The following is a 24,410-nucleotide window of genomic DNA, read 5'->3' as shown; positions in this document are numbered from 1 at the left end:
CCAAAATTGACAGTCAGCAGAATATTCTGGAAAGCAATATTGGTATGATTTTTTTTGCTGTGACTATGATTTACAAAGCTCAGTGGCTGGATTCACACGCTACATTGAAAAAAAAACACAATACAAATGGGTTTATTCAATAAACTATGGTTAGACAAACCATACTTTCACATTTCCCACTTACAATCTTTTATGCGCTGCTACAGGTAGCCCTCGCTTAATGATCATTCATTCGGCAACTGTTCAAAGCTATGACAGCACTGAACACATGGTACTCACACCTGGTCCACAAAAGAACAGCGACTGCAATGCTCATGCAGTCACATGACCAAAACTGTAGCGGACTCTGCCACTCCTGCTGCCTTGCTCCCCACTACTCGGCACTCAGCTGCACACACACCGGTCCTGTATTCTACCATCCTGACCCGCTTTGCCTTGCGCTCTTCTGTCCCTGCCACCCTCATGTTTTTTTCTCCCACTGCTGATGAGGCACACCTGGCCCGGCCCTGCACAAGGCAGCTCTTGGCCGCACAAGGTTGGGCTTCCAGCAGGGGAAGTTGAGCACAGTGTAGCAGAGGGCAGGGTACCAGAAGTGCAGGTCGGGGCACAGGATGGGACAGCAGAACACAGAACAGGAGAAGCAGCAGTAATAGTAGTAGTAGTAGCAGAAGCAGCAGCAGTAGTAGTAGCAGAGCAGGGTGGAGCGCAGCGCAGCCAAACAGGCAGAGATGGGGAGAGATAGGGGGTTGGTGGGTAGACCTGGAGCCGTGGCAAGCACATCAGGGCAGGAGAAGCATGAGATCCTTACCTAATGACAGCACAATTCTGGCCTAACAATGGCAACCAGAACTAGCCAAAATTGACATCGCTAAAAGGTGCAGTCATGTGATTTAATTAATGACATTGCTTCACAACAGAAACTCCAGTTCAAATTACAGTCATTAAGTGAGGACAGTCTATACTCTAACAGTCTCTTGAGGAGAGAGTTTCAAAGGAGAAAGGATACACAAATGTATACTATTGTTTAGGCATGTGATATTTTGAGATTAAAATTATTAAAATCCTCCGGCATGGGTAAGCAACATGATGCCCCCCACCCCCACAAGAGAGAGAGAGAGAGAGAGACAGACAGACAGTGTTTCTCATCAAGTACAATGTCTTTCTTAAAAGTTCTCTGTCTTAAAAGAATACAAGTCTTTAGGTCTCTAGCATCAGGATGATCGTATAAGTAATTATACTTATAGATCCCACAATTTCCATGGATCGGCCGACATCATTTCTGAGGGCAAGTTTGTCTTCTGATAAATAAGAATTTTCTGACTGACTTTGACAAATATTTTGTAAGAGCATCTAGTACAGGTTATCAAAATCCCAAATTTTCCCTGCTCTGGAAAAGTATTCAACAATATTATGTTATGCATATTCCATAGTATTAATCTCTGTAGAAATTGCCAATGCTAAATTCTCAATCATGCAAGCAGATTAAACTATATGTCTTAAATTACTGTGTGTTCTTTCTGATCCCAATGAACTAATTTCCTTCTTTGAAACAACCTAAAAATAAGTTTAGCCCTATTTTTAACCAGGAAATGGGTTTTTTTTGCTACAGTGCCCAAAGATGAGATGATAAAAATCAGAATTCTACAGTTTTCCTTGCTTATTTTAGTCAAGTGAATGAGTGTACGGTTCCAATACCTCTCCCAGTTAGTAATCCGACAAATTCTACAAAATATGATATAGAAATGTGCTATAAAACATGAAGTATTTTAAACTTAAGATGTATTATGGACTCTTTGGAGTTTAGAACACTTTCCGAGTGCTCAGAACACTTCTGGCAAAGTTGGAACAACCTGTCTTAAATGCAAAGGATCTGTTTTGAATTAAGGAATATTTGCTGCTTGAACTATTTCAAACTTTGAAAGTTTTGGCACTCTCCTATGGCAGCCTGCTTCACCTTTTGTAATGACAAGATTTATGTCTAAGTGGCCAGATAAGTCTAAGTGGCCAGATAAGTCTAAGTGCTATTGCTATATGCCATAATATTATCTCAGTGTATGCCTCATTTAACTGGAAATAATAAATCTATAAGACAACAATCAGCCCTTTAAATCTCTGTGCTTAGTAGAAGAATACCTGTAAAAAAGGAACAGTTGAAGTGTATAGGCTTTTTTTAAAAATCAGTGATGCAATCTGCCATACAAACTAATAAGAACACTATTTTCAGAAGGTATATCATTATCATTATGAAAAACATACTTGCACTGTGCGTGGAAATACTTGATTAGATTTTGAAGCAAGTCAACTCCTTTTTTAATCTTGATTTCATTGACTTTCAGCAGATACTGTTGATAAAACACAGGAAATTTTTTTACTGTTTTTTACAGTAGCAAACAAGTGATATTCAGGTCTTTTAAATCGGTTCAAACAGCATAGGCACTGCTGAGTGAGAAGGTTTCCTTAGTTATTAATCTTAAAAATAAGCTTACAATAATTAAATAATGATTAAATAATGATTTAATTATTGATGTGTTAAATTAAATAGGGGATGCTATGGGCACTTGATTTGGATAAGATTCACAAGTATTTAAATCCATTATTTTCCTCCCACAGCCCCATACATAAACATATTGCATATGATTGTTATATAGAAGGCACTACAGTAAAGCTGCTAGTCGCTTTCTTTAAATAATAAAAAAATGACTCTGTGTCCAAAATTCAAATATATTTTCTATATGCAAGCCCATCTAGAAAGCACTTCCCACCTAAAAGATATTACTATATTGAACAAATGTATCTTTTATACAAGCTACACATAAACTCAAACAAATAATTATTATGAACATCCAGCATTGTTCATGTCTGCTCAGATGAACAACCACGAATTTCTTTTTGCTTAATTAATTTTAGAATCTAACTAAAAAAACACCAACAGTAAAGACACACAGAGATGCAATAAACGTTTTTATGACCACAATTCTCTTGTGTCCTTTCTGAGAAGATTCTTCTAATGGATATTTTAAGTATGAAGTTATTTGTTCTTTTATTATTGTGAAAAATGAGAGACAACAAGGAAAAAAAATCACCGAACAATCCCAAAGCACAGACTGGAATAGAGAACTGAAGTGTTCCTACACAATTGCAGAGACATCTTCTGCTTTGTATCATTCTCACAGTTCTTTTTGTCATAATTCCTCACTTTGCTACTCTACAGCAAGTCCTTGAGATGACCTCTATTTTTCTGCCCTTTTATAATGAACCAATTTCCTGTCTTATAATCTGAACTCTTTTACTGATTTTTGGGGGAGTCACATTCAGATTGGTAGACTTGGGTTAGTATTTATTTCCAAACCAAGATTTGCAAGGCAGTTTCAAAACAGTTTTAATCACTATGCTAACAAGAGTTGATCTGATTTAGACATGCCAAATTTTTAATTTAATTAGTAGATGTGTGGAAAGATAACAGGAATGGAAGAAAAGAGGAGAAAGTTACCCATTGGACTCCCTATTTTTCCCCAAATAGAATTTCAAGCAGCAGGAGAGGTACCATTATACTGTTTAAGCCTACAGAACCATCAAGTTAAAACCAAACTTAGCCCATCAAATTGTTCCAGAACAATCAAAAGGCTGAAGAGCCATTACAACTCTTCAAGGCATCAGCAGCATTTTCTCAACACCTGTTAAACATCCCTGCTTAACTAAATCAACTGAAATTTTCATTTTCTAGCACTACTATGCAGCAGATGGTAACTTAAATGCATAAAAGAAATAATCCTCTAAGCCTAGGATGACATAGTTATGTGAAGATTTTGAGTAAGGGGGCTGGTTTATAATTTGCAAATCTGTTGGTTTATCATGGATAAAATGGAAAGTAATTGTGCCAACAGAAGAAATACCCTGAAATAAAAACCAGAAGAATCAAAGTTCTCTTCAGAGTTTTCTTGCAGAATTTGTATAACACAATTTATTTGTGTTAGGGAAGAATAAAAATTAATCCATGTTTTACCTCACACATCTGCAATTGGAAGAATCGTCGCTCTTTTTCCATCTCTTCTGCTATTTCGGCCCCACTAATTTCTGTACGAATCATTCCATGTAACTTAGCATGTTCTTTTTTTTCTTTTTCTATTTTTGTCCTATAATAGAAGAAAAACAATAAAATTATGCTTTTACCTAAGCTTTAATTGTTAACTGTTACAGTTTCAGAACAGCACAATCAATTTTAAAGGCAAGTACAAAGTATCATCAAGATTAGTGAGGTAATGCTGTTGTGTACAACTCTGGATCAACAATAAAACAAAAATGACTCCGGACAGACCAAAATCTGCCAAATTGGGAATGGTCAAAACATTTGAGTTGCATAGTTCAGAGACAAGTAGACACTTTAAAGAATGTTTGGTTTCCTATATATACATTCACCTATAATAGAATGAAATTGTAATTATAAAAACGATATTTAAAAGAATGACATAGGGAAAAAAAAGACACTGAAAGCAAGTTTTGATTTACTCAGGAAAAACCTTACCAATGAAGCTCAGGGTATCAACACTAATGCATGAAGGACAATGCAAGCCCAGATGCAAACCCAGATTTCAAAATATAACTCCTACTTTTTAATACTGGGGAAGAAACATGCAACATTACTGCCTTCATGCAATATTGATAAAGAGTAAATGTTATACAGAATCCCTTTTTTTTCTTATCTCCCGAAATCCTGAATCATTTATTTATTTGAGAACTAAGAAAGAGAACCCAAAATGTTCAGTTTCAGTTCCAGTTCAGTACTTCTGCATTAACCAAATGCTAAGAACCAGGACTAGACCTTAGCTCTCAGAAGCTCCATATGGTGTCTAGACCTTCCCTTAATAACTGAAAAGTCCAAGAGAAAATTGCATTTTGGAGAGCCTTTCCATAATCTACAGGCAAAGCGACATGTTATGGAAATGTCCCCATAACTTGGCCTACTTTTACTACATTTCACTATCATCTGCCGTCTTTTCATAATCAGCATTCTATCAAGCTATGAGCTTTATAGAGCTTTTCCTTGTTGGAGAGCACTTTGCCTTTACCCCAATCTGCCCAGACCACAGCTGTCAGCTCTTCCTGTTCCTGAGCCAAGTGGCGCTGTAAATGAAAGCCAGAAGGCAGGACTAAAGGCTTCCCGGTCTTAGCAAGCCAGCTGCCCAGACTACCCAAAGGTCTCTGACAATATTTTAGGTTGAATACAGGCAATAATCATACACTGGACAAAATCTGAACATGAGACCTACAAAGCAAAATTAAATTAAGGGAGAGAAAGGAGCCACTCTTAGTTTCTGTATTAGTTCCAAATTATTGTTCTTGAAATGAGTGAGTCACCTCTCAAAAACGAAATACCATATCATAGCATATTTATCTGATTTGTTAGCCGATAGTGCTCTAATACACTCATTTAAAACAAAAAACAGACCTGCTTACAAATTTGTAATCAAAACATTGTGATCAGGGGATGGGAAGGGAAGCAGAAAAACCAATTCTTAAATAAAGAACAATTTGCAGAATCCAATCTGAGTCGGTCACCGCGACTAGAGGTTTAGTCTTTTGAGCTTTCGGACTTGTATGGGAGCCCATTGTCAGGGAAGTCTGAAAACTCGGATGACTAAAACTCAGGTCCTGGTGACTGACCCAGATTGGATCCTGCGACATTACCCTGGGACAACGTATATTTGCCTTCATCCGTGAAAGAACAATTGGATATAATTCAGAGTGACATTGCTTCCCTTGTCATTTTCCCCAGCTTTAACCTGATAAACGACTACCACTGGATTCTTTTTAAAAAAATATTTATGTGCAGAAATAGAGCATTCTTTGAAAACATTTGAAAGATTTTTCAGGGAGGAGGAAAGACTGTGTAGAAAAGGAGGAACAAATTGTGCTTCTGAGAAGATGGAAGTGACTTATTGATTGGGCTGCCCTGCAGGTCAGACACTACAAACTAGCCATATTCCAACTTGGAATGACCCCTGCCCCCCAAGAATTTTCAGCCAGCATCACGAGTGAGGATTTTAGGAGCTGTTCTCTCTTGTACTTCCAATAAATATAATTTCATACAGCACATATCATTAAGAGAATGCTGAGACATCTTTATTCACAGGATGTAGATTACAGGCATTGTTTTCTTCAAATTTATCAAGAGTTTCCATAACAACTAACATTCTGATTAATAACACATCCTTCCCACTATCATGTTCCCAGCATGACAGAATCCCAGTAGTGCCTCAGTTGGATGTTTCAGTGTTTTAGTAACACAAGGGACCGAGAACATTATTCTGTTTGTTTTTAATCATGTATTCTCAGTTCTAGCAATATAACTTTATTTCTCAATTCTGGCAATAAACCTTGTATAAAATATAGTAATGATGTACAATAATTTCTCCTGTTTCCTCTGTAATGCCCAGCCACAATCATTTTAAGTCTGGAGTTATTTAGGCTGGCTACGACCAACACTAACATCGGTACCAATAGAAGAGAATATACTGTATATAGTTCAGGATTGAACCTTGGTGCTCTCTGAGATGCTTCATTATCCCACCAGGTGACATCACTGATGATGTTTTCTAGAGGGGTAATGAAACGTCTATTTAACAAAAACAACCAAGCTCAGAGAGCATCAGGGTTAACGTCAGTGCTGATGCCAAACAAATAATAGTTTTAGCTGAGAAAATTAGATGGAGAGGGCAATATTCATCCCTCTGTGATGTAATAGTTGCACAATCTTCCAAATATTAGAATGGACCAGCTCTTATAAATAATATGTTCTTTGAAAGATGCCAAAAGAGACAATAGCACTGAAAATTCAGAATTGTTTTATCTGATCATAGGGGAAAGAATGATCATCAAATTAATATCTGTTGTTACCTAGAGATACTGCGCTAAGTTAGGCAATTAATTGGTTCACTGATTACTTGGATTAAAGAATTCAGAATATATACAATTGTAACACAAGCCCACAGGCAACAAAACAAACACTAAAGGAATGTTTGGAAACAATCTAATTTGTATCATAGGACTAATACTTTTCTTTGTCTCTAGAAATACCTTGGAAAAAAGGGATGCACAAAAGTATGAAAGACTATGAAAGCAGCATATAACAATTGAAAGATTTTAGAATTCAAATCCTGTTAATTACAAAGTTTGCCTATACTGCACATATTCATTACGACTATGTTTTAATACTGTAAGTGGCTAGAATGATCTTGAGTCCAGTGGCATTGTAACTTAGACTGCATATTGTATTCTGAAATCTACACAATCTTTAAGATTGCAAATCAAGTTGAAAGAACAAGATCATAATAATTCAATAATTTATTACTGGCACTGCATACTAAAATTAATCTAGTGGGGGTGTCAGGCTTAATGACCAGGAGTCATGCAGATTTGAAAAGATGGGAAACGGTCACACACCAAGCCAGATCATTGGCCCACATAAACTCAATATTCCCTTCCATTGATGGTCAGTATTTTTCAAATGAAGTATTTCCAAGCCCCACAAAGATACCAGAGATGGAATCTGGGTGCTTCATGGGAAAACCTCACACTGTCACCAATTTTACACTTTGTACCTAAGTGACTTCACTCCTAGACTTGAAGACCAAAACAGGAGAGGAACATTCAAGTACACTCACAAACACCACCTATATTAGTCCTTCCTTTCATGATTTCTCATCACGTGGGGATTACATCTACAGTAATCATGTTCTGGCCTAGGCAAGTCTCCTTTAAACTGCCTCATTCAGTGGGATGTAATTCATTTAGTGCAACACATTCAGTAAGTGTTTGACTCAAACTATCTTCTCTACCATGACAATCTTCCTCTGTCATGGCCATTTCTTCCAAATACAAGTAGTCCTTTACTTACGACCAAAATTGAGCCCAATTTTTCTGGTGCTAAGTGAGATGTATGATAAGTGAGTTTTGCCCCATTTTATGAGCTTTCTTGCCAGAGTTATTAAGTGAATCACTGCAGTTGTTAAGTTAGTAACCCGGTTGTTAAGTGAATCTGGCTTCCCCATTGACTTTGTTTGTCAGGGGGTTGCAAAAAGATCTCTGGGACACTGCAACCATCATAAATGTGAGTCAGTTGCCAAGCATCTTGAATTTTGATTACTGTGACCACAGGGAGGGTGCAACTGTTGTTAAGTGTGAAAAACTGTCATAAGTCACTTTTTCAGTAATGTCATCACTTTGAACAGTCACTAAATGAACTGTTGTTAAGTCAAGGACTACCCATATGCCATTAACTATTCATGTTTAAGTGTATAAGTAAAGGACATATTATATCATCGTATATTGCCCATATACATTCAACAAGTGGAATTTTTACTACAACTAATGGGTAGTTGATTACCACAATCAGGCCTTAAGAGAAATAGTATAAAACAGCAAAGAAAAAGCTGTCAGATGTTCAATAGTGCTGACGTAATACAAACTAAATCAACCATAGGCTATTTAATTACTTCAGGGAACAGCTTCTTCCTCAAAAAACCAAGTGAACAGATTTAATTTCTATTTTCTTTTTGTTTCTTCACTTCATTCATTCATTCAAAACATTTACATAGCTACCCATCTTCTAACCAACTCTGCGTAGCTCCCCTTCCAACACAAGTGCCATCATTATATAGGAAAAATAGCATTTTATTTAATATAAAAGGATATACAGGGACCGAGTGCATTCATGAATGTTAGATAGATACAGTATATATTCTTATTATTCTGACTCTGGAGTGAAGAAATGAAACTGGGAATAGTTCTTGTAAGTATGATCAATCTTCAGAATATTCAAAAGTGATTAACTGGGTATTAAATTGTACTAATCTCAATGGGATAAATATCTGGCTCATCAAAGAACAGCATGTTTTTACAAATACAGACAGCGTATTGGTTTTAGTATCAAGTTGTCTCAGCTCCTTCAAAATATACTTTTTCAATTTTCAAGTATTTTTCAATTAAGGTATGCACATTGTTTTTTTTTTAATGCTACTGCACATTTAATAGGCTACAGTATAGTGCAGGCAGGTCCACGCAGTGGCTCCTGGCCACAGGCAACGCCCAAAAGCTAGTAATGTGGTCCCACAAGATCACAAACTTTTAACACTATGTGATTTCTATATACATTAACTATATTATGCTGCCACATTATTAAATTATATGTGGCCCAAGACAATTCCTCTTCACTCAGTGAGAACCAGGCATGCCAAAAAGGTTGGACACCCATGACATAGTGTAAACATAAATTTTATATGCATTGAATATTTGTGTGACTCGTTTTTATTGCAGTATCCACTTTATGGATCCAAACTCTCCATAACTTTGAGGTAAGCAAACCTCAAACCTCAGGTAGCTAGACTTGAATTAAATAGGTAAAGGTGAAGTCTTTTTTAAAACTGAGTATGAATCTTGGTGATTATAGAGATACAAACAGTTTTCTGGGCAAGTGTGCAGAAGTGGTTTGTCACTGTCTTCTTCCAATTTCCCCAGGAATCTTCCATCCAAGTGCTTCCTAGATCTTAATCAAGCTTAGATTAGGTAGGCAACAAATATTGCATGGAACCAAAATATGATACATAGTAATCCTATGTATCAAATCAACTCAATGACCCTTATTTTTGGATGGACTAGCACAGAAAGAGACAATGTATACAAATTTGCTATGTATCAGAAAGGAAGTACTTACACTTTGGTTTCATAGTCTTTCCATGCTTTATCAAACGGTTTCTTCAAATCCTGCAGAAATGAAAAGAAAGCCATGTTAAACAGGCAAGTGACCATTTCTGCTGAAACTTTGTGTTGTCCTAATCCCTTGGATTAAAACCTGATGAAGTAATCTTTAGAATATCCCAGTTTTAATTGACTTCTTTAGTTTTTCCTCAAATCAAACTTCATATATGTGGAAGTCCAAGTGCTGTATTGTACTGAATACTGAAGACGACTCAGTCCTAGCGCTGTGCAAAGCCTTCAAGAAAAAACTTTGCAAAACATTTTTTGTGAGAGTAAAACACCTCCTCCTTGAACTGTTAATTGAAACAGCTACTTCCTTGAAAGGCTTGCGCTGCTCCTCTGAAGGCTGCCTTGAATGTATTCAGACAGCTATCATGCCATTTTCCTGCACACACTGACTGCATCTAGAACACCATGGATAGTTTTCCAAACATTTATGTGAACCTCCCAGGTGTAGCAGCTTTATTACTTCAAGGAATAGGAACGTGCTCCCACTTTCAAACATTTATTTCAATTATTTTGCATGGTCTGACTCATTACTCACATTTAATACTAAAGTAAGTTTCTAGGTGCCTCAAGTCTTGTTAGAAATAAGCAGAGATCTGTTCGTGTGAAAAGTGCTTATTTGGTTCCACATTAAAAGATTTGGTAACCTACCAAAGCAAAGACAATGCATCCATGCAAACATCAACCCCCTGGAATTAATAAATGGAGTGGTGTTCCTTTTTCTTATAGCCTTCTAATGAGTTGACCTTAGCAATCAAAATGTAAGGCTGCAAGAGTGATTTTAGTTGGATTTACATGTCATGTCATACCAAAAGGACTACACAATGGTTTAGTGTGATTGTATGAACCCAAGCTTTTTGTCATAAAATTTAGCGTGAATCGAATAAAATGATTTAAGAAGCTAATGAGAATTTTTTTTCTAATAGCATTCTTTACCTACATTTCTGATTTAAGTAGCAACACAGAATGCCCTATCTCCTGCCTATCCGTCTGGAGTTTGAATCAAAACCCCTCTTGTTTAATGCAAAATTAAACAAATCTCTGATTTGGCAGCGGGTGCAACTGCATTATACAATAACCCTAACTTAGCACCAGTCAGGCATATGGCATTTATTTATGGGTGCTGCACCATAGGATATTAGAAACCAAACCTCTGCACCAGGAAATATTCCAGCCAGCTCTGAAGTTCACACTTAGATCATTTTTTTTTGCCTTTTTAAATGTTTCCTTAAGGCAAAATCCAATTGGAGTCATAAGATACTACATACAAGTTGAAGAAAAACTGAACTCCTGCCCTTTCGTGGCACTGTTATTTTAATATTTTTGGAACTAAAGTGAAGAAATATCTCCAGCTTCCCATTTCTATGACTAGGGGGCAAATCACTATTGCCATCCCTCAGTGAATAAATGAACAAATATAATGTTTATAACCCATTTATTTAATTGGGTTTTATTTTTAAAACTTGTGCGGAGAACAGATGTGTTAGGTCATATTTATACAGATATTCAAAAGGGTTCATAAACTTTTAAATAATACTGTACATTAGTCCAAAATAAATCACTGCATTCAAAATGAAAAATTATCTATCTAGATACTAGAAGGACAGGGCAGCCAGGTATGATAGCAAAGAAATATCCTTTTCTCCAGTACAAATTTAACATGTACTTATGTCAATAATTAATTAATAGGTTAAAAAATCAAAACACATAACCTACCCCCTTTACGCCTTTTAGATCCCCCTTTAGCAAACTGTCCAGTGGAAACGTGATAATATTGTTCATGTTCTGGATCTATAACAAAAAAAAAATGTTGTCATCTACAAAGCATTTAAATAATTCTAAATGAACACCTAGTAGACTTTCCAAGAAAGAGATGCAAGATACTCAGTGCAGAGGGGGAAAAGGATAATGAAGTGTGCATTTTCCACATTTTTGTTGGATTTAGGAATGCTTGATTTTCCCAATCCATTGTAATAGTTGTCTTGACACCATTACATTCTTTCATTAAAACACAGCCTATTTTGCATGGAACCTCATCTACTTCCTCAGGAATTCCGAGCTCTTTCTCATCCTAATAATCTAGCAAGACACAATCATGGTCCCTGATTAGAACTTGCCCTACTGGCATCTAGCTCCATATGCCTAGAAATCTCTGCTCTGTCTCAGTGTAAACTCAAATGTAAGTGCCCAAGTTCAATCCAATTTGCTCCTTTACCGACAGCAATTTAGGCCTCTCCCGATTTGCTTCATCACCCAAAACTCCTCAATAAAGCTAGGGACACTGTTGGACCAGCAAACCAGAAAAGACTTACTAGGGTACAATCTTATCCAAGGCTCTTGTTGGTTCTGTTTTCTAGCCGTCAACTAAAGTCTTAGCAGAACTGTTCACCACAGCCTATGGAAACTCCTCAGATACTTCCTATAAGCAAAATGCTTCCAAATAGCCCCCCCCTTTTTTTTTGAGGGGAGACTAACTGAATAGTTTTGCAAAACCCTGAAAAATTTGGCAGCACCAGTCATATCCATAACAATGTGAGAGTGATCAGACTATGGCACAGAATAAAAACTATAGTCTTCTACCCTCAGATTATATCACAAAAAAACCCCATATATATATGGTCCTCCGTGCAAGTTAGGCCTCGAATGATCTTGGATTGTTTCATTATCCTCATGATGTCCATGAATCCTGAGCCTACCTCTAATCCATGAAAGATCTTAGATGAGGAGAGATTTATTATAGGCAAATCTGATAACAACCAGAAATTAAGCACATCTGAGGTAGCCTGGCTCTCAGGTTAAGTAGCAATTGGTACCAGGAGCCCAATCTGTTTGCCCATCACTATATCCCATCCTCTATTAGAAAGTACCTCTAAAACTTGGAATAGAGATTATGAGAAAGCACTGCTATGCACAAGGCATTTATCTGGGAAAAGGCAGGCATGAGAGGTGTGGGCAGAAGGGCATTTCAAAGAAACTCTACCTTAATTGACTCTTGCAGTTCTCAAGGATCTGTATTGGCTTTAAAGAGACTTTCCTGAAATTGGTCTTCTTACTTCCTTGGCTTTGCTAACTACAGGCAGTCCCTGATTTACAACAGCTCATTTAGTGACCAAAGTTACAACAAACACTAAAAAAAAATGACATGACAGTTTTTCACACTTATGACCCCTGTGGCCTCCCCATGGTCACATGATCAAAATTCATACATTTGGCAACTGGTTCATATTTATGACGGTTGCACTGTCCTGGAGGACATGTGATCCCCTTTTGCGACATATTGACAACTAAGTCAATAGGGAAGCCAGATTCACTTAACAACTGTGGCAAGAAAGGTTGTAAAATGGGCCAAAATTCGCTTACAATTGTTTCACTTAGCAACAGAAAATTTGGGCTCAATTGTGGTTGTTAAGTTGAGCATTCCTTGTATATGGGCTTAACACCCTAATATCTGCATAAAAGCTACCCGCTCTGTGTCGAAGGATCTTCCAGATTAATACGAAGAAACTATTGCAAGTATGAACAAAGAAAAGCTGACAAGTAAATAGCATTAAGTTAACATTTCTTATACCTTGAAATAATCTGAAGGCATCGTCATACACATCTTAAATAGCTGGAGGCTGTTAATATTACTGTTACCGAATGTCAGATAAGCTAACAGAGAATTTGGCAAGAAAACACAGCATGAATTGCCAAGGACCATGTTAACTTACTATTTTTGAAAGGTGCCCCAGGAATCAGCTCCAAATAAAGCAATGCAACAGTGTTTTTTATTCCAAAGGAAATGGGAAATGAGAGCCCAAGGTGCAAAAAGAAAGATTAAATATCACTAGTATGAAAAAATAATGTATCTGTTTGACTTTATACATAAACCCACCTGTATTTAAATTTTAGTTTCATGCACAGACTCTAAAACAGAACAAGAGTTAAGAAACATGGTAAAAAGTATTTAAATAATAAAGCCTGTATTACAATTTCTAAAACAATAAAAACTAAATCTTATTTGTTTTCAAGTTGTATAATTTCAGAATCTGTTTTAACAGTTTTGTAACTTTACTAATAATATCATACTCCTCATTGGTAAGACTTACTCTAAGGCTACATTTGTTTACTGTCAACTCTAATTATTATATAAAATAAAAAGCAACCAGACAGAGGGATAGAAAAGATACTTGCAAGTATAGGATAGTGAAATATACCTTTACAACAATCCATGTCATAATTTAACTTGGGAAGTATAATATGTCTTTAAATAATATCATACATACTCTCACATAAGCCCATGTGTGGATAAGCAGATCCTCGTATTTTTAACCAAAGAAAAATACACATAACCCAACCCATGAAATTTTCATATGGTTTAATTTTGGTACCTAAAATTCCTGGCTTATCTGTGAGTATATATGGTAAAGATTTAAAAGCAGGCTAAGCTTCCACAAAGAGCAAAGTTCAAATTTATAAATTGTGTCCTTTTCCCCCTCCATTTGCTGAATGCAGGTTTAACACAGCAAGTGGTGATGAATGAGTTAACCAAAAGAAACGTTTGGGATGACACTATCTAGGTCAAGTGGTGTTTAATCCATAGTGGTTCTTATATTAATGCATTCTTTTACTTGCTATTCCAATCATCTGATTATAAGCAGACCTCTTATGATTATGTTTAGATTCTAGATATTTACATGTTTGAAGTAAGTGTCCAGGATAGAATATATTTGCTAATGCAATTACCCCAGTGCTTTAATGGGGCAGAAATTTTAGGCTACCACTATAAGCAGTTCACTCTAATTTAATCATAATCAGATATTACAGGGAAAAATGTTTTTCAGTCATGATACAGTTTAGAAAGTTATATAGCAGTATTGGAAAAAATATTCTTATTCACCAGACATTAACTATTATTTGATAAAATATGAAATAGCAATAGCATTTAGACTTATATACCACTTCACAGTGCTTTACAGCTCTCTCTAGGCAGTTTATAGTCAGCATATTGTCCCCAACAATCTGGGTCCTCATTTTACCGACATCAGAAGGATGAAAGGCTGAGCCACCCTTGAATAAAGTATTATTTAACTGCTATAATAATAGGAAGAGTTGACAGCTTTTCAAGAGCACGCCCAATGCTTTTTTGAGGTATCCCCTCCCACCTTCAGTTCAAACACAATCAACATTATCCCATGATGCTCTGCTGGATGAGATGGACTGTGTCTCTGAAGGGGAAGGTGGTATGATGGACTACAGTGGAGCTGCAGAAACCAGGAAGGAGGAAACACATTCCGATATGGATTTGGGGAGACAAGAGACAGCTGGACCAGAGTCAAAGATTTAGGATGGGCCGCTCTCCCAGAGAGTATCCATTAGGGATAAGTTTAGTTTGTCAAGATTCTGTCTATATGGTGTGAGCAAATAAAGAATTGAATTTGGTTTTTTTCTATGTGATTCTTCATCTCCTCTTCCCTGGATTCCCCAACTCCCACGGCAATGTCCCCCCTCCCCTTTTAAGCAATTAATATTATAAAGCTTTAGAAAGAACCCAATTATAAAATGTTTCAAATCCTTCTTTGAGAGAGCTAGATAACAAAAGTTGTCCTAGGCGATAATTTACAATATACATAGGATGCATACCCAAAAGATTCTCCCACAGTATCTGATTTCAACTCTAAACAGTCACAATTTAAATCTCTGTTAGGTAAGCCTCAGAAGCAGGTATTCAGTCCTTTTTCCTCCCCAGAGAACAGCTTAGTGTCTATCAAAGCTGTGGCTTTATAGGAGATCAAGTTTTTATATTTAGTAGTTAATAATTTTTATATTTAGTAGTTATGTATTTTAGATTAAGCTTAAAGCCACACTGTACGATTTCAATTCTGCAGTACATACTTCCATTGTTTCTTACCAAGTTTTTGAAGAGCGCTGTCAATTCCTTTGTAAATACGGCAAATTTTAAAAATGCTGTTCCTAAATCTGGATCATCCCTACAGACGCAGTTGCCTCCAAATTTCTCCAAAGCTTGAGTATACTGCTCTTCATTTTCCACATGAGCTTCAAAGACAACAAACAGTATGCTAATTCCAGTAACTATCAACAAGTTCTTCACTGATTTAAAAAGTACAAGTATTTTACAGGTACATTTGAATACATTCATTTCATTCAAATATTTTTATAGTTTTGAATTTCAAAGCAATATGATAACCCATAGTGTACAACAGGGTTTTTCTTTTTAAAAAAAATTAAACATCTGAATAAAGAAAAGTAAGAGCATTAAATTGCTAAACTCATACAAAAACCTGAAATAGATTCCAGTTGAATAACTCAAAATACAGGAGAAAAGATCCAGTCCAAATAACGGTGATGGTAAATCATCATCGTCATCAACACCACCAACTCTAAATTTATCTGACATTTAATAAATGAAGCCTGGTATGTTTAAATTAAGCTCCTTCTCAGTAACAGTTGTTATTTGCAGTAGCACATCATAATGGTATATTATACTATACATATCAGCAAGTATATTATTGGGAAACATACATAAAGGCTATTTTCAGATCAAAGAAAAACTGGGATCCCATGTTGATGATATGGTTTGCTTTGATCACAGTTTGTTACCTAAGCTACAATAGCTGGTTTTTCATAAACTAACACAAGGTTGGTAACAAAGAAATTGGAATCTGTTCTTGTGAACACAAGCTAAAGTGCATAATATAGAGTACATTAATTAATCTGAAATTAATGCATGGGCCTCTCCATTCATTCAACAGCTTTAAAAAGATGAGAAATTTCATTTTCTATCATCCATAGTTTACTGATACATCTAAACCATAAAAATGCAAAACACCATAATTATGTTTCACAGAATGAAAGGGAATTGATGACCCTCCAAATGTTACTAGTAGACTATAATTCCCATCATCCCAGACATTTGGCTGGGTTTATGGCACTAAAGGGAACTAAATTTGTTAACATTGTGGGCAGTAAGTATCCTATCTTTGACTCAGAGAAAAAAATGAACCCCGAAATGCATTTATTCTCTTAATTCAGGATGGGAAGTTTTTGAGCCCTGTGGTCACATTTCCTGGTACAAGAGATGTGTGTACAACACATACAACTCATTCTCTCCTTCCAGCAATCTTGGTGCAGATTATTATTTCTCTGCGACCTTTAACTCTAGGGAAAGGAGGAGGGGGGCCTTGCTTCTCCTATTTTATCTTAGCATTAAAGCCTGTTTTCGAATGCAGCCTGAACTGCAGGATGAAAAAAAACTGCCCAGAATCCTGGGCTGCTAATTCAGTGGTTAAGTGCCATAGACTGATTCTCACTTATTCCCTAAATAACTATGTCTTATCTAGCTTCATTCATAACCAATATTCCCTTTGATTTTTGAAATGCTATGTATGGGAAAGAAATGTTTTGTGCAGCTTTTCTCAAACCAAGTACAAATTAGTGTATAGTATCAGTATATAATGAAGCATCAAGTTTAATAGCAACATGTTAACATGTTTAGGCATTTCTTAATTACAGTATAGAAGCTAGAAAGTATAATATGTCACATGCATGCTTAAAAGTTACGCCTTCAAGTAATTTTTGAGTCCTGGTAAATACATTTATTATTATTATTTGAAGTTTCCTTTGAGCATGGCTGTAATGGGATTGGTGGTGACTATTTATTATTTGAACGTTTTTTTTACTTCATGAGTTGTGTGCATTCACAAACATATCTTTATAACACCATAAACAATGGCTAGTCAAAAAACAGAAACTTTCATTGCAGGGAAAGAGGGGGAGGTCTGCTTATGAACTAAAGTGATCACCTAACGAGGATGCAGTCCTATGTTTGAATAAAACAGTTCCCATTTTTCCTTACTCCAGTGTTGTTTCTCTTTTCCCTATCAATATGAATTATAATGTCACCCGACTACTAAAACTAAAATTACCCTTAAAAATCTGTTCAACCAATTTCTGACTTAAAGGGGAAAAGTAGCTTGTCTTAAATGTAACTTACACCACATTTAACAAAATAATAATTAGCACCAGGAAAGTAGAAGCATCTCAAAAGAAAGAACAAGCATTCTTTTGTGAACTATCACGGACTTGAATCTGCATCACTCGGTGAATATTTGACAAGCATTGAATATTGACACAATGTATATGTTAGAAATATAGGACAGCGATAAACGAAGTTTACATACCCAAACCAGAAACATTTATGGCTTTTACAGATTTCTTCATCTTATAAAGAACAGTTCGGTCAACATCCAGGGCCTAAAAATGAAAGCAATAAAAGAAAAGATAGGTAATATTTATTAATTATATGAGCTCAACAGCATACCAAGCAATATACCAAGTCCATGCTACTTGATAACTGAAAATGCTATACATTGTTTTTTATATAAATCTTTCTACTATTTTTATTCCCTTCAGAAAAAAAATGAAGTAGCAATCTCCATCTCTTCACCCCCAAAGAATTTTCCTTCCATTCAATTGTGTCCAATACTCAAGGAGACTGCCTGAAGTGATTTGCCACTGACTCCTTCCTAAGGCTGAATGTCACTGACCCAAGGCCACCCAATTGGCTGTGTACCTCGGGTGGGACTAAACTCTCTCCCAAATTTCTAATGCCTTAATCATTACACCAAAGTGGCTTTCATGAAGAAAATACCTGATTGTCAATTATTTAACTAGTATTCATATATGAATGACTTAGAATTGAAATTTCTAACAAAACTTGGGCTCCTGTGCTAATGACAAAGAATATTAAGTCACTGTTTTAAGAGCAACACTAATGACTGTGTTTCATTTGGTTTATATATTATAGGGATTTTTTTTTAATTAGCACATCTGACTATATTAATTTGTTGTCTGCTGTGATCCAAGTAGCTCGAGGCAGCTTTCAGTAATGCAGGTTTTTTTACTAATGACATCAAAATGATACTCACAAGCTTCCAAGAGCATCTTAAATGACCTCTTGAAGGAATTATATGATACTAGTACTATAATGATCATGCCACCATGCATGAATAGTAAAATTCATGAACAAGTCCACATTAGGCACAGAGAAGAAAATCCACTGGAAGAAGCCACCACACATCATTTAAAATAGGGGGAAATCATGTGTACCTTCCAGAAAACTGACATGTTAAATGCATAATGCGCTTTGTATTCAAAATGCTACATACACAACAGAGTCAGTACAGAGTTCACAAAATGTACTGTGGTTAAGGAAGACATAAGAACATATCAGTGGTCTAGATAGCTTAGAATGCCCAGGTAGCTTTCTGCTTTATTTCATATTTAAAGTAATTTCTGTAAAATCAAGTTACTTGCTAAACTGCAAAAAAAATCCTACCAGTTAGCTGCCCCAAAATAATATTTTGCCTGACTTCCATTCTTTAGTTATCAGAAATCTTATCTCAATAACTATAATCCTAGCAAGAATATACCTATATCACTTACAAACTGAAAAAAATAATAATAGTGAAACATACGCTATAACATTACAAAACTCAAAATATTGCAGAAAACAATTCCCACCACTGAGCATGGGCACAATAATTTAATGTTCAGTATAAAGCAATATATCAATGTTATTCTCAACATTTATCCATGGGCTTAAAAAGATTTGTCACAAAGTCACAAATGGCAAAAACTGTACATGTTTTTTTTCCCCCCAGAATGTGGTAAGCATTTTAAATGAAGCCCAAACTCTGCTGGTTATGTTATGTTATTTCAGTATCTTGAATAATTAGTTATTACAAAACAGAATGAAGCAAACAAAAGCAATAAAATAACAAAACCCTGGAGTTTTCAACAAAGCCATCATGGCCGCTTTGTAAAAGCATGCCTTACGTTTTCGGGTATCGTTTTTTAGTAATTTCTCTTAATATATTTTTTAAAATAATAGTTTCAGCAGAATTCTTTGTTGTGACGCCATTAAGGTAATTGAGTGGCTAATAAAACCAGCTTTTACATATTTTAATAGACCTCTCTCTTTGTTTTTTCTGCTCTTGTGTGGAAAGCACGCCTTTTTAATGCTTCCTAGGGCCCTTTTCTATTAGTTTCAGGGAAGCGCATGCATTTGTCTCAAGCTTAATTCTGCAACCAAATGGATATTTTAGCATGGTCATATACAGATTCTAAAGTGCTTTCAAATTAATGTTCTTCATAATTCACTGTCTTTTGTTTTCGACCAAGTGTCAATGAGATGTAGAATGTCAGAACGCATTTTATTTTCTGGCACTAATCTCTGCCCACTATGTGCTTGTATAAGGTTCTTCATAAGTCTTGATCTGGAAAGAAGGTGAAATAGCATTGTTTTGTACATGTGCGTATTTTTTTAATGTCTAAATGTCACATTAAGCTTTACCATATGATACAGCATCTGCTCCTCTGTTTTAAGCAGATCTATGTGTATTTATTTTTATATAATATAATCATTATTATATGCAAGTCTATCACTACAGCATTTTTAAACAAAAAAGGCAGCATTTCAATTCTGTATCAATCCTTTAATATCCTTCCTTCAATACAAAAAAGTACTTTTAACTAATTTTTCAGTTTAATTTATTAAACAAATGAGCAGAATACCTGTAGATTTACAAAAACTATAAACTGCAGATACTGTACAACCTACTGAATTTAGAAAGACTTACTTTCACTGAGACTGTCATCATTCTGTTTGTTGTTACCATTCTAGATTACAAGTAAAAGGGACACTAATCTTATTTACACTACAAAGTCAAGTCCAGTATAAATCAATATGCTCTGACATACATATTAGGTTCTAATTCAAAATTTGATTCTACATAGATTGACAGGCTACTTGAACTACAGCAGGTAATACATGATATGATGGGTGGCAAAAAATGTAATACTAAATAAATAATAAAAATATTTAAAGCTTTTCACTTAACTAACTTTAGAAAAGCTCAAGATCTTTAGATTGAATATTACTTACCATTGCAAACAATGACAACCTAGTGTTAATAATCAACACTAGGGAAAAAAAAACACACTTAAAAAACAACAACTCAAATTGCAGATTTTAATCAATTCCAGTACCCAAATTGAAACCTGGTTATATCCTAACAATATAATGTGTTCCTACTCACTATGAACTCACAGATCTGTAAGAATATACAGCTTACCATACCTCCCAGTTAGCATCCCATTTTCCCCAGAAATGTGGGAATGGAGAAATCTTATTAGAAGAGTATTAAGAAACATCCAGTTTCATTAGTTGCACTGGTATCTTGAAAATGCATTATAATCATAAAAAGTATATGCACCTTAGAAAATACAATTTTCCAGAGTCTTAAAGTCTTTAGTATAAATATGGTAGCCTAGAAACAATAGGGTATTGAACATGTTCAAAAATGCACTACAGGCACTGGGGCCATAAATACGATGTAAATAAAAGCCGGGCATCCTAAAAACATGAATGTCTCAAAGATGTCTGTCAGTCAGAAAGCTGTTCGCCCAGCTTTAAGAAACCATAAGGGAAAAAAAAAATCTTAATCAAGAAACAATGAGATAGAATATATTTTCCATGGAGCTGCTCCGAGCGTCCAGGTTGGGAGGTGCTTCAGTCTCGGCTCCTACAGGCTGAGCTTGAAATTGAGGAACGCCTCTCACCATCACGTGGTCCTCTGGCGTCCCCGTTTTTAGCTCAGCCTCGTGGCAGTCAGGCTGTTCGCTCCTTGGCTGATCGGTTTTTTTCTACTGATTCTATTGGACCCTCTCTTCACCAGCGCAGGAAAATTGAGGTTTGCACTCTCAAGGGAGTACCCTGATACAGGGGGAGAGCTTTATCACATATTTCAGGGGCAGAGGCTAGCGTTCCGAACGCCACCCCCCCACCCCTCCTTCGCTCGTCGTTCCTTCGCCCCGGCGAAAACGCATCGTTCCTTACCTGCCTTGACTTTCTCTTCTCACTGTTTCCCCCCCACGAACGCCTTTAGCTCAGGGGAAACTGCTCCCCTGCCTCTTCCTTAATTAGGAGAGTTCCGCCGCTGGGTTAGCTCAGATTGTTTGCGGCCGCCATTTTGGGGCTCCGCATGGCGTCCGCCATTTTGAAGGTGGCCTCAGCATGGCGTCCGCCATGTTGAATGTGGCCTCACCACATGGCGTCCGCCATTTTGAATGTGGCTTCAGCCAGCGACGCCATCTTGGATGTGGCCTCACCACATGGTGTCCGCCATTTTGAATGTGGCTTCAGACAGCGACGCCATTTTGAATGTGGCTTCACCGCATGGCGTCCGCCATTTTGAATGTGGCTTCAGACAGCGACGCCATTTTGAATGTGGCTTTCTGGCCTACCTTTCTTCTCTGAGGCACTCTGTTACAGGCTGCAGGTAATTGAGACTCTAGGCAGCCCCTGGGACTACCTAGACTACTGCTCGTGTTTTCCCAGGCCTCTCAAGGCTTACAGAGCTTCAAGGGTCCGTTGGCTTCGCAGCCTACCCAGCAGGCGAGGTAGCAGCATAGCAATCCCCCACCCGGTCCGTCCGGTGAGGGTAGCTGCTTGGGCGTTCACCTTTGGCTGATTGACTTCATGGGCCAGGCCCTCAACTCGATAGCAGTTCACTAAAAATTTTTGATCAAAGGGGGCGTGAAACAGTTGCTAGGATTCCTGGCCTTCCGTAGGCCACATCCAGACGTGCCAACCGTCTAATACTAACCCAAAATTCCTCTTTTTGCTCCTTCAGATGGCAGACGACAAAACACCTCGTGGCCCTTCCTTGAAGGCCAAATCAAAGACTCATCACCTGCGTAAACAAAGCCAGGAAGCCTCTAAAGCCTCCCAGAGAGATGCCCTCAGGCGACACAGGGCACTTGAGAAGGAGATCGACAGGCGGTCCAGAGAGTTAGGCTCCGTGCCTCTGGCTCCTTCCGCCCCTACTCCCTCAACCTCCACCCAACCCCCTCCCCTCCTCCCCGGCACCCTCCTCTCACTCTCAGCCTAGACAGGCCCCTGAGGCCACATTTACTCCCACCGCTGCAGGTCTACGCCCAGAGGAGCCTCACCCACCTCCCGTGCTGGAAATCCCGGAGAATCTCAGGCAGTGGATGGAGTTGGCCATCCGACAAAGCATAACGCAAGAGCTCCAGCATATAGCCGGCCCGGCTCCACGGCCCGCGACCTCTGAAGCGCAGGCACCTTCCGTTCGCTCATTCTCCGGATCCGAGGCCTCGCACGGGCAGGTAGCATCCCACGGGAATTTCCCCCTGTCTTTGGAGGAGGAGATAGAAACTCAGGAGCTCGGGGATCCTACCCAATTTGGGGAAGGCGAGGACCTAGACTTGGGGTCCATTTCTGGCAGTGAGCCCTTCTCGGGAGCAGACCCACTGGAGGGGGACATGTCGGAGGACGAGGGCCTCACTCCGGACCAACCCGCCTTCGTGGGCTTGTTCAAGCCGCACCTGTTTAGGTCCATTCTATTTAAGGCCAAGAATACCTCCGGCCTGACCTCCCCCACTCCTTCCCAACCAGCGGCTTCGGGGGAACCCCTCGACTCCATCTTTTCCCAGCCCATGGTGGAGACTGATGTGGTCCCCGTCCCACCTATCTTCTCGGACATGGTCTCCAGGCAGCTAGCCTCCTCAGGGCCTCCCCCCCCCCTCCCTCTGCCCAGGATAAACGTTTCTTCAATCTCGACCCGCAGTTCACTCTTTTGCTAGATCCCCCCCCCTGTGGACGAGCCCATTGTAGGACTAGCTTCCCGGTCTACCCCTAGCGACGCTCTCGAGGCCCTCAAGCCCGAGGACAAACGAGCCGAGCTGGCCCTACGCCGCGCTCATCATTCCGACGCCTGGGCAGTCAGGGCATCCACTGCTGCTTCTTTCTTCATTAGGTCCTCGATTAAATGGCTCCAACAACTCAAACAACATGTCCCTGCGGCCAACCTCAGAGCCCAACAGGACATCGCCAAACTTATGGCCGCGGCTGAATTCTCGGCGGATGCCACCTTTCAAGCCGCCAAGTTCTCCACCAAGGCCATTTCCTCCCAAGTCACCGCCCGCCGCTTGCTCTGGCTCCGCCACTGGCAAGCGGATGTCAAAAACAAGGCCAAACTAGCCTCAGCCCCCATCTCTGGGGGAAACTTTTGGACCGGCCCTCAATCCCTTTCTGGCCGAGACTCGGAACAAACGCACGTACCTCCCCTCTCTTTTTCGGAGGCCCGACCCCAGAGGCTCCTCCCCCTCCCCTCGTCGAGGCTCCTTTCGTCCCTCCAGATTCTCCCAACCTCCCTACAGAACCCCCTCCTCGCAGGTCCGGTCAGACTCGTCTGACAGGTCCAGACGAGGTTCCTTCAAGAGGCCTTTCCGGGATCCGGAAACCGACCTTTCCGTCGATCTCGCTAGGGCAAACCTTCCCATAGGCGGCCGCCTCAAGCACTTTGCTCGCCAATGGGAGGCCATTACTACTGACGCATGGGTCAGAGATACGGTTCGTCTCGGACTGGCACTCGAGTTCCACTCCTCCCCCCGAATTCTTTATGTCTTCCCCCTTCCAGGAACCCTGCAAAACGGGCCCTCATGGAGGCCGCCATTCACCACCTCCTAGATATAAGGGCCATCCAGCCCGTTCCCTCCTCTGAACGGGGCGAGGCTTCTACTCCCACCTGTTTGTAGTGCCCAAGAGTTCGGGGGTTGGAGGGCGA

At 38.5% G+C, this 24,410-nt stretch overlaps 1 protein-coding gene across 4 annotated transcripts in view; it reads right to left on the bottom strand.

Annotated features, from left to right (window-relative positions):
• ASAP2 (ArfGAP with SH3 domain, ankyrin repeat and PH domain 2) overlaps positions 1-24,410 on the bottom strand; it is a 91,293-nt gene that overhangs the window by 45,076 nt on the left and 21,807 nt on the right. For 3 of the 4 annotated variants that reach the window (XM_026695265.2, XM_026695267.2, XM_026695266.2), the window contains 6 exons: positions 17,940-18,012; positions 15,650-15,795; positions 11,476-11,550; positions 9,710-9,759; positions 4,004-4,133; positions 2,257-2,342 (listed from right to left, as the gene is read on the bottom strand). In XM_026695265.2, the coding sequence (XP_026551050.1) occupies positions 2,257-2,342; positions 4,004-4,133; positions 9,710-9,759; positions 11,476-11,550; positions 15,650-15,795; positions 17,940-18,012 (560 nt within the window). Of the gene's footprint in view, positions 1-2,256; positions 2,343-4,003; positions 4,134-9,709; positions 9,760-11,475; positions 11,551-13,469; positions 13,582-15,649; positions 15,796-17,939; positions 18,013-24,410 lie in introns of those variants that run through there. The other variant, XM_087916941.1, reaches the window with a different exon arrangement.

This window comes from Pseudonaja textilis, chromosome 1 (assembly GCF_049901715.1).
Source record: "Pseudonaja textilis isolate UNSWEBS1 chromosome 1, rPseTex1.2, whole genome shotgun sequence".
In the NCBI taxonomy this organism is placed as follows: Eukaryota; Metazoa; Chordata; class Lepidosauria; order Squamata; family Elapidae; genus Pseudonaja; species Pseudonaja textilis.
The sequence above is the reverse complement of the archived record's forward strand: the minus strand, read 5'-3'. Positions and strand labels throughout refer to the sequence as shown.